The sequence below is a fragment of the Lepeophtheirus salmonis genome, chromosome 8 (assembly GCF_016086655.4).
Source record: "Lepeophtheirus salmonis chromosome 8, UVic_Lsal_1.4, whole genome shotgun sequence".
In the NCBI taxonomy this organism is placed as follows: domain Eukaryota; kingdom Metazoa; phylum Arthropoda; class Copepoda; order Siphonostomatoida; family Caligidae; genus Lepeophtheirus; species Lepeophtheirus salmonis.
In genome coordinates this window covers 7,681,839-7,693,104 of record NC_052138.2, presented here as the reverse complement: position 1 = coordinate 7,693,104, position 11,266 = coordinate 7,681,839, and the positions used below count along the sequence as shown (strand labels likewise).

General features: G+C 30.3%; 2 protein-coding genes across 2 annotated transcripts; one reads left to right on the top strand and one right to left on the bottom strand.

Annotated features, from left to right (window-relative positions):
* The first annotated feature begins 749 nt into the window (after positions 1 to 749).
* LOC121122765 (pro-resilin) lies at positions 750 to 1,352 on the top strand. The gene is made up of 2 exons (XM_040717804.2): positions 750 to 770; positions 832 to 1,352. Exons 1-2 carry the CDS (start codon positions 765 to 767, stop codon positions 1,210 to 1,212), a joined length of 387 nt encoding a protein of 128 aa, XP_040573738.1. The 5' UTR covers positions 750 to 764; the 3' UTR covers positions 1,213 to 1,352.
* A 6,932-nt stretch (positions 1,353 to 8,284) lies between these two features.
* On the bottom strand, positions 8,285 to 8,927 carry LOC121123246 (uncharacterized). Its single transcript, XM_040718374.2, has 2 exons — positions 8,864 to 8,927; positions 8,285 to 8,799 (listed from the first exon to the last, which is right to left on the bottom strand). The coding sequence occupies exons 1-2, from the start codon at positions 8,867 to 8,869 to the stop codon at positions 8,356 to 8,358; spliced, it is 450 nt and encodes a 149-aa protein (XP_040574308.1). The 5' UTR covers positions 8,870 to 8,927; the 3' UTR covers positions 8,285 to 8,355.
* Positions 8,928 to 11,266: the final 2,339 nt, after the last annotated feature.

The window sequence follows — 11,266 nt, the reverse complement described above, 5'->3', positions numbered from 1 at the left end:
TATTTTTCTCAATAATGAGTAATCCTAATTGACTTGAAAAGTATGTCAATGAAATATTTATTCTGTCGTTTATATTATTGATACTAAATGATAATTTTTAAAAGTAATTGTTATAGATTGCTTTTGGGTTGAAGTATCACATATGCATACTACATTTTAAGGTAAATTTAGTACATTGTCATACAAAGCCAATAATTTTTTTTTTTCTAAAAAGGGGTTTTCAAACAATCTATGAAGGCTTTAAATATTAATTAAAAAACTACATTCAATAACCTAAAGGTCATTTTTTTGAATGCTTATCTATTTACTATGAAAGATATTTAAAAAAGTATAGAAGGATGAATATACCTTAAAGATGATGAAATGTCTAAATAGTTCATGTGTAACTAAATTAATGCTTAGTTCCATTGGGGAATTTTAAGACAAACTATGATGAGCAATATAGAATAGTACTAGATAAAAGCAAAGAGAATGTCAAATATGTGGATAAATAAATTGATGTAACAACTGAGGAACAGGAATGATTCGAAGGAGGAACATAATGTGTAGGGACTCACATTATCTATTGTCTAACGAAGGAACTTCCAACCATAAATGATGGTAATAATTATAATGATAGCTGTGTATTAAGAATAGCATCCTATCACATCCACGCCCAAGCATGGACAAACCAAAAAACACCACCAATACATTTACCGTTCTTTGCTTAACAAAATATAAAATGTTTCACAGACGGAAGAATAGTCATCAGTTTATCCAGAAACATGAAGGTAAAAATACAACATACCATATAAGAGCATCATAATCTAACTTCCTTTATTTCCTTTACAGACCTTTATCGCCGTATCCGCTCTCTTGGCTCTTGCCATTGCTGACCAACCAGCTCCCTATCACCCAGCCCCTGCTCCCTATCACCCAGCTCCTTCCTACAATGAAGTCCCAGCTGCCTACCAATACCAATATGCTGTCAAGGATGACTACTCTGGAGTAAACTTTGGAGCTGATGAGGCCCGTGATGGATATGCCACCAAGGGATCCTACACCGTTGCTCTCCCCGATGGTCGTCTTCAAACTGTGACCTACTCCGTGACTGATGCCTACTCTGGTTATGTTGCTGATGTTACCTACTCTGGAGAGCCCAAATACGCTCCCTACAAGCCTGCCCTGCTCCATACAAGCCAGCTCCCGTTTATCACGCTTAAGAAACAATAATAATTTAATTAATTCACCCCTTCCCCATCTAACTAAAACCTAATTGCTGAATATCTATCACCATTTCTTGATTTAAATTGTTCTATTTATCTATTTATTTAAATATAATACCATGAATACAAGTTAAAAATGCTTTTGAATTACGTGTACTCAAACCATTATTAAATAATGAGATTTCCAGATTAAATTATATTAATTTTTTGGGGAAAAAATCGATAATTTATTAATGGGTGATTTTTTTTTAAAGTCTTCTCTTTAAAAATTTAGTCATAATAATCACACAAAAGAATTGAAGAATAAAAGTATCATATTTTATCCAATTCTTTGGTGAAGATTCTATCAAATGAAACTCCAACCAATAGTTTATTGATTACTATGGATTAAAAAATAGTTATTTAATAGACATAAAGATGGCAATAAGACAACAACAAAAATTATATCATATGTAATTCTATTATTATTTGAAATATTATTCTTAAGAAAGGCTATAATCATCAAATCATCAAATCATTCACACAAGTAATTATTTCTACTCTACAATGATTATTTCAATTAAACTAAATTCTAATTTATTGCTACTGCACTCTGTACATCAATTTTTTTAGGGAGTGACCAAGAACGAATATTTCTTAGAGATCAATTTAAATCGATCTTCTTTAAAGTACCAATTAGTTCAGTTCACTAAAAGTCATAACAGTCTTAGTCTGTTCTGGAACTTGCAGACCGAACCCCAGCACTTCTAACAATATCCAGTATCTGGATTTCTTAGACTTTTAATATACAAGGTGTGTTCAAATATTATTATTATATCAAATATGTTCAAATCAAATAGTAATATCATACTTTTTTATGTTAGTACACGCACCACAAACATATATTTAATGTTCCAAACATGGTTGGGCAAGTTAATACAACTTAACTTTACTTAGATTAGTTAATAAGTTATGTTAATTAAGTTTTAACTTAATTGTTTAATTATATAAACAGCGTTATTTTAACTTCAACTTAACAAGTTAATTTTTAACTTATCAAAATTAACTTTTATCTTAACTTGTTAATTTTTTAAATTGCATTATCTTAATTTCAACTTAACTTGATTAAGTTAATTAGTTTAAGTTGAATCAATTTTGTTATTCTAAGTTGAAAAACTAAAAAAACTGTCTTTAAGGAACCATTAGCTCTCTGATAATTTAGTTAAACACTGTGTAGACACTATTTGTTTTATTAAAATTTGCAACTAGGTCATTTCACATCAAATCTATAAAAAGGATATTTTCTCAGTGTCGTTGAAAATGTCATTTTTATAATTTTACATATAGTTTAAAATTAGATAGAGTCTCAAAAATCTAACATTTTAGTTGTCTTTGACTTCCATTTTAGTAGTAACTTGAATCTATATTTTTTTCTTGATATTTCAATTGAAAAAATTTCAGCCAGAGAGACCGACAGAATAATCTTTATTTAAAAGTCTTGATAAATCTCTCAATGGACTAAATTAAAAGGTTATTTTATAATATCAAAATTAATTTTAACTTAACCATGGTTGGGTCAGTCAATTTAACTTAAATTACTGTCAAGTTAATTACCTTAAAGTTAACTAGTTATAGAAAAAGAAACTCTAAATTAACTAGTTAATTTTCATTAAAATCAAAATAAACTCTAATTTAACTAGTTATAAAAAAAAATCATGATCAACTTTAACTTAACATGTTAAAAAGATGTGTTAATTTGCCTATCACTGGTTGCAGCTATATAATATATATATTTTGTTTGTTTGTGGGAGGTATAACGGTTAAAATTATTTTACACATCATGCATCAAAGAATTTCCATCAAATTTTGTGTAAAAAATGAAATTAAGTGATCCAAAACACTTGACATATTGCCGGTGAAACTTTTTTGAGTTAAAAATAAAATTTATAAGTCGTACAAACTCTTCCAAGATGGCCGGGAAGATTCGATCAAATCTCAAAATTTTGGTCACTGTTTTTTTTAACTACCGTGGCCTAATGCATCAGGAGTTTTTGCCTTATATTCGCAGGGTCAATAAAGAGTATTATTTTGAAGTTAGGCGCAGCTTGTGAGAAGTAATATGAAGAAAACTTCCAGAATTGTGAAAAAAACAATGCATGGCTTTTGCATTAAAATAGTTGCACTTGCTAGTGAGAGATTTTTTGCCCAAAAATAACAAACCACAATCATGTCTCAGCCCCCATATTCACTGGATGTGGCCCCATGGGATTTTTTCTTGTTCCCATAGTTGAAGAGACCTATGACAGGACGGAAATTCGGAAATTTGTAACGATTGAGGAGATAAAGAGTTAAAATCGGTTGCAAGAGCTCAAGGCTATAACAAAAAGAGCTTATGAGAAGTGCTGAAGGATGGGAAAAAGCTTTGGCACAACTGTATTATATCTGAGGGTGATTAATTTGAAGAGGACAACATAAATATTTATTATTATTATTTGATTTTTTTTCCAAAATAGAAAGTAGTCACCTTACTTTTTGATAATTTAGAGTAAAAATGCATTTCAAATTATTACTAAAGCTATAAAAATATAAAGCAATGTTGTGTCACTATTGGCCTTCGAGGGTTTACAACTCATCAACTTATTATTACTATACTTGTATGCATAATGTCATGCATATCAAACAACAATAACACCAAGGGAAAATATAATATACATGCTCTTTGATTAGGCATATTACATTTTAACGTGTTAAAACGAAATTAAACTTGAATTCCTGAAACGAATATTTTGCATCATTAAAGTAAGATAATTGGATTTTGATGATATTAAATAATTATTAATCAAATAAATTCAACATATAGTATTAAAAATGGGGAATAAGCCTTTTTTACTTTTATTAGATTGTTTGCAAAAGGATTGAGAGTCTTGCGGGAAAATAATTCCCCAAATTATTTAATATATTAATAATTTGTAAATTTAAATACCAAATTGTATTTAGCACGATTTAGCTCTTCATTGTAACATGCAACATTTTATACGAAAAGAAACATTACAAATGGCCAACATCAGTGGGTAGTTAGTAATAAAACATACTAAAATCGACTTTAATTAACAAAAATATAGAGTGTATTCCATTGTTAGCTGTGGATGTTTAAGCTTCTTTTCTCTTTAATTTGTGTTCAGAATGTTGATTGATTGAATTTGAATAAGCTCTTTTTAAGCTGTAAAGAATTCCCAACGGTTAATTATAAAATAATAATTCCATATTATATTCTGAAATATAATAAATAAAGAAATGATTATTGAGACTACTTTTTCTGTTTCCTTACGGATGAGAGGTTGTGCGATACAAAAGAGGTGAATACATATAAGCCGACTTACGGCTTATATGTATTATTTAGATATTTCATGCTCCAGTGTTAAACTTATATCATGGGTGTCCGCAGGATTATATAAATATATCTTTATTTTTTTTCGGGAGAGGGTTGGTTTGTGGAATTTTTTCAATAAATGTAAAATATTTTTAAAAAATTTCAAAAATCTGGAGATATTCAGAAAAAAAATGAATTTTTTTGAAAATAAATTTAAATATCAAATTTTTTTAGAAACAATTTCCGAAATATACATTCATCTACAAAAAATTTAATTTGGAAATATAATTTTTTTGGCAAAAATATCAAAAATTCATAAAAAATTTAATTTGTTAGAAAAAAAATTTACTGCTATTTTCACTTGAAATTTTTTCAACCTGACCAAAAAAATATTTAAGTAAAAAGCAAACATTTCTTAACTTTTTTGTAGGGGAGGCTACAGCTCCTTCAGTCTACCCCCTGCAGAAACCCCCTTATATCGCACTTCAGATCGAGTTCCCAAATTGTCTACATAGCTATATCCGAATAATATTTATTTTTGGACAATTGTAACTTATTAAATATGTAGGTTGCTATTAATGACTAATTTGTTATCGGTTATATTATAAAATAGTGTATCTAAAAAAATGATTTAAAGTTTATTTTAATGTACATTTCAATTTATTATAATGAGATTTCCTTCAAAGGTAACATATAAAAACAAATCATTAACCGATAAATACAATGTGATTCTTGGTAATCTTTTTTCTAAAGCCAAGAGCACTGTATATACGTCCACGCCCCTGAAACAACAGTTTTTCTTCCTTCATACATATCATTTTCATTTCCTATTAAACTGTGTATCGATGTTCGTATATATGTAGGCGCTATAAACATAAATGAATAAACTTAATTTTTAGACATTCTCTAATATATTATATCATTTTTAGGTTGTCATGGGGTATCACTTGAAATGTGTTGTTTTTGCGTTTTTTTCAAATACAAGGGTCACTATTAATACAGGTTTTCGTAACATATCATCCTTTTTTATCATACATTTCAATCAGGCAGTAGAAGTTGTAGCAAGCTAGGCTTGGTTTACATGTAGAGGCTTTATTCTAAAGTTTTCTTGAAAATACAGTCAGTTACTGTCATAGTACTGAGGAACGTTTGTTTGCTGTCGAATATAAATCTTGCCAATAAATGGTTTTATATAATATTGTAAAAAATTAAACTAATTGCAATTGACCTCATGTGTTTTTATTTCTACCAATTATGAAAATCCGTTAATTGCTTCAATTTCTAATATAGAAAAAACAATTTTTTCTATTTATTTCCATAATTTGAAATTTTTTATAATAATTTGTACACAAATAAACCTACATGTTATTATGCTAAGGAGCTAAAATTGTTTTAATATGATCTCCTGGCATGCAAAATTTTTAATTGGTGAAGTTTGTTCGATTCCAGTGGATAAGAAAATGTAAACTACCAGAGTATTGGACTAAAACGATAGGGGGATTCTTTGTGTGGAGTTGTCGAAGCAAAAAAAATTTAATGTCTCAATTCCAGATTTCGATAGACTGTATTCTACGATCCCTGTAAAAACTGTGAAAAGTTTTTAGAAATATCTTGCATTTTTTTGTTGAGTACCCTTTGCTTTTTTTTTTTTACATTAATTTATTTTTCTTAATGTGGAGGGGGAAAATGTTAATAGCTTAAAGGCAACCATTTTGTTTGTCCTCCCGAGAAGGCAAATACGACAAAATTCTGAAAATCGTGCAATACATTTTTCTCTCTTGAGCACCAAAGGTTTTATTGCCAATAAATTGGTATATGGAGAACCAATTCTTAGAGAAAACTTAAGAACAATAGTTTTGTCCTCTTCAACAGGAGATGTTGTTGTTTCTTTGAAAATACCATAGATGGGTGGTGATTCCTTGTCCAATTCAATTGACAATGTCAAATATAAATTCTCAGATACAAGTAGATATATGACTACTTTAAAAACAATTGCTCAGAGGTATGAGCACTTTCATTGAGGGAGACCAATGGATTGATTATTATGCTTTGAATTATTTAGTGTGTTTTTTTATGATTATTTGATTGTTGGAATGTTTAATTGTTTTAAGTGTAGGTTTTGGCTATGATGTATAATTTTAAGCTAAAAATATGTCAATACAACGCAATTTCTACTAGTAATTTCATTTTATATTTTGTATATATTTTTATGAACATAATTTACATGTATGATATGAATAGAGATAAAAAATTACATTTCAAAGAGTTTTTCGCGATTATTTGCAAAACAAGAGATACTTCACTCAATTCCCTGAATACTCGAATTGTATCTCATGGTCACATAATGCCCTAATTCCCAGAATTGAACATCCATTCAGATTGAAGGAAACAAGAGTTGATGTTATTATAAATATCCAGGAGCGAAACTTTGTTTTAGTAAGCCAGATCAAAATACCATCCCTAACAATAAGGTAAGTCAAACGATGGAAATAATATAAGTTGATATTTTTATAGTGATTTAAAACGTTTGTATTTTTTAGATGGCTCACTTTTTTGGAATTGGTAATCTGAAGAATGATTTTTTTATTTTTTAACTCCTGAGTCGTGAACTTTGTTTTTTACTACATTCAATTATATTCATAACCAAATTAAACATTCGTCTGTGCTCATAAACGAAGAAGAGTAACCATGATTATTTGTTGCATAGTTAATATTGTAAGTCCTTGTCGGACTCAGAGTAGATTTGAGGATCGACATAGGAGTAATTCTTGAATATTTCTTTGTTTACTTCCTGATCTGCATCCTCCTTTGTCACAGCTGATTTTAGTCGATCTAATAAAACGTCATGACAGCTAAGCTGCTCTCCTTCAAAACATTTTTAACATGCCCAAAATGCACAAGATTTTTATCACTACTGGTTTTTCCCAGACACTCGTAAATTTGATACAACATGGCTCGTATTATCTTAATCTATTTTGAGATATTAACAATCAGTAGTTTTTTCACTAGTTACATTTGGATACTAGACTTTAAAATGTTGCAACTGCCTCTATCGTCAATAACAATTGCAATTGTTAAAAAAGTCACATTTGAACTAAAAAAAATTGACAAAATAATATTTTTCGAGCAATAAATAAATTTTATTTTATTGATTTCAAAACAGCTGAAATAAAGTCACTTTGGTAAATTTCTTTCAAAAAATCCAATTATTATCTCATTTTTGAAGCTTTTAAATAATTAAATTAGCTTGAAATTTTACAAAGACAGTAGATGATATTAAATGTTGTGTAAATGATTCTAATTTGTGATAGTGCTATTTATAAGTCTCGATAGATTGAACATGCACCTAATGAAGTATAAAATGACATTGATTTCTTTTTTTCATTTTTTTCAACCAATCACTCCTTTTATCTTCATCTCATGTGGGAATAAAAATTCTGCATAATTATTCTAGGTCTCTAGAATTCTATGACTGATCCTTAAAAATTTTGACAAATTGAAGCATTTAATATTTATTTTGAGAGACCTACCTGAATACGGCTAAATGAATGACTAAAACAATTCTTCTATAAACATAATGATTAAAATAAACGGATATCCACTCTCAGAAATGAGTATTGACAACTGATTTATCACAATAAACAAATAATAAAAGTCACTTAATCCGGTTGTATAGCAAGAAATCTTTTTTTTTTTAAAGATTTATACACAAATGACAAAAGAGATCAAATTAGTTTCAAATAAATTTATTTAGCATTAAAAAATAAATTAATCAACAAATAAATATTATCAGAATGAAGCTTAAGCGTGGTAGACGGGAGCAGGGTGGTAGACGGGAGCTGGCTTGTATGGAGCTGGAGCAGCATGGTAGACGGGAGCGGGCTTGTAAGGAGATGGTGCAGGGTGGTATGGCTCGTATTTGGGCTCTCCAGAGTAGGTAACGTCAGCAACATAACCAGAGTAAGCGTCAGCAACGTTGTAGGCCACGGTTTGAATGCGACCGTCGGGAAGGGCAACAGAGTACTTTCCTTGGGTGGAGTATCCATCACGGGCCTCATCAGCTCCAAAGTTGAGTCCAGCATATTCATCACTGACGGCATATTGGTATTGGTAGACTGCGGGATCTTCCTTATAGGTAGGAGCAGGATGATATGGAGCAGGGGCTGGGTGGTATGGAGCTGGTCTGTAGGGATCAGCAGGAGCAGACATGGCAACAGCCAAAAGAGCAGATAAGGCGACGAAGGACTGTAAAGAAAAAAAAGTATGGTCAACTTTTTTGATTCAAATTTGATTTTCAATTGTTTCTTACCTTCATACTGATTGAATTGGAGTTAAAAAACTAATGTCTTTATTCTTGATACTTTGAGTATTTATACGCATTTTTTAAAGGAAAAAAACCCACTAACGCAGACTTTATTTTTGTAGGGCGTGGAGTGCAACAGGGCAATACTACGATATGTTGATGCAGTTATTTTGTAAGAAAAAAAATCACTTCCTCTCTATAATTATCCTACTTATTTTAGTCGATCTTTTATGTCAAATGGCTATAACTTTCATAAAATGACTATTGAGAAATTAAACAATGAAACATCTTGTTTTCTTATAATTTATTAATCATGATTGTTTTTATGGTGATGAAGGAAATATAATAGTACCTTCCTTTTTCTTTAACAAGTATATAGACGGAAGTTTATCTTACTTTGAACTCATTTTAGAACTGTATCAATATATGTTTAGTGGCTATAGAATTTATGAGCTGAAATTTTTTATTCTTGTTTGGAGTTTGAAAGTGTATACTAGACTGTTTCAAAATCGCTGGCACAATGGAATTTTATTTTCTAAGTATTTAGGTCCATCTGAGATGAGGTAAAGAAATACAAATTGTGACATGTTTTTATTGAAGAGAAAAAGTTTATTCTCTATATAAAGATGAAATTTTTTCTTATTTAGTATGTGCTGGTAAATTTATCGAAAGATAGGAAAAGCTTTCTAAATAAATCACAGAGAGAAGAATAGTATTAATTTCCCCCCCAAAAAAAAAAAGGAGATTAAACTGACATTGGTCACTTGAGGCTGATAGCATGAGTCTAAAATTGTCTAAAAATGAGACAATCCGAGTTATATTTGGATTAACTGCCGATCCAATTCAGTCAATACTGAATAAGAAGATGAATACTCATCAGAAAGATTTCCTAAAAGGAAGAAAGATATCAGATGTCTCTCAAAATATCCAAAAGGCGATTCATTCTGTAAAAAGTAGGAAAAAATATGGGCCCTAATCGCCGTTGATTTTGGTAAGTGTTTGATGAAGTAAATCATTACCATTTCCAAAGCGTTTTACATCCCTGTTTGATCTTTATTTTTAACAGGACCTCTACAATTGATATAAACAGAGAAAAAAGTAATCCTATAGAAACTGTTGTCAAGGATGTCCGACGGCTCCTTTGTTGTTTGTCATAGCAATAAAAGAATTAGCCAATAAAATTAAGCAAAAGTATGGTGGCTGTGGTATTTTATTTGATGACAATCCCTATATAATTGATATTTACGACGACGATGTGACGTTGTTTATAGAAGCCAATTAATCATCCCAAGAGGTCATTTTTCTAAGTCTGGGTTAGAAATTATTCAAAGAAAAACCCAGTATTTTACCAGAGTGTCCATGGAATCAAGTTATAGGACCAAAGCTTCTGGATTACACTATCAAAGGAAAAACTAATGTATTGGGTATGGAGTATAAATGTCAAAGAGAATTTGATTGAACTTGGTTACAATTAGGGCTTTAATATACAAAACAATCACTTTTTGTCGAGTTATGAATCTCCAGATGCGTATTGACTTTTATTACACATTTATCATTCATTTAGTCCTATATAAAAAAGTTATTAATACCCTTATTGGCAGATTTGGCAATGAAAGAGCAGAGCAAATGATTTTTGTGTTTGTTACACAAGGCCTATATTCCGATTGTTGAAAGACTCAGAAAACATCTTGTCGGTGGATTGGTACTTTTGAGAGCAGAGTTTTACCCAAAAAAGTATATAAATTTTAATTGATAAGTCTAGTAAACAAGATCTTGAATGGAGATCGGCTGTTTGTAATTCTAGTATGTATTCTTGGAGTATGATCAGGTCTGATCCATCAAACAGTTTTTTAGAGTATATCTCTCAAACTTGGGCAGCTGTACAAAGAATTATATAGCAAGGGGATCATGTCTATGATTCTACATCAACAGTGGATATCGTGAGAAAAAAGGAATACAAAATTATTTTTCAAGAGTATAGAAAATCATAGGGACTTAGAAATGGAAGCAATAAATTGTAGTATAATTACTTTTCATGACTTGAACTTAAAATATATATATATATATATCGATTTCCCTTTACAAAATCTGGAAATCATAATTTACATTACAATATGTCCTTCATTTCAACAATAACATCAGCCTCTACACCCCGGAAAACAAATTGGGAGCTCTTGACAATAGAAGTCGTGTCCATGGCGACCCGATCTGTCGTGATGGCAGCACAGAGTGAATACAAATTTGGATGAGAAGTGCGGCAAACATTTTTTTCAAAATATCCCCAACTACACAGTATAGGGGATTGAGCCCATGCTCCCCACGGGGAGGCAGGCTAGAAGTCAGTCATATTGTTTGAGAGTTTTTGGTTCTTCTTGACTGTATGGAGCTGTAATTCACTTTTTGATGTTG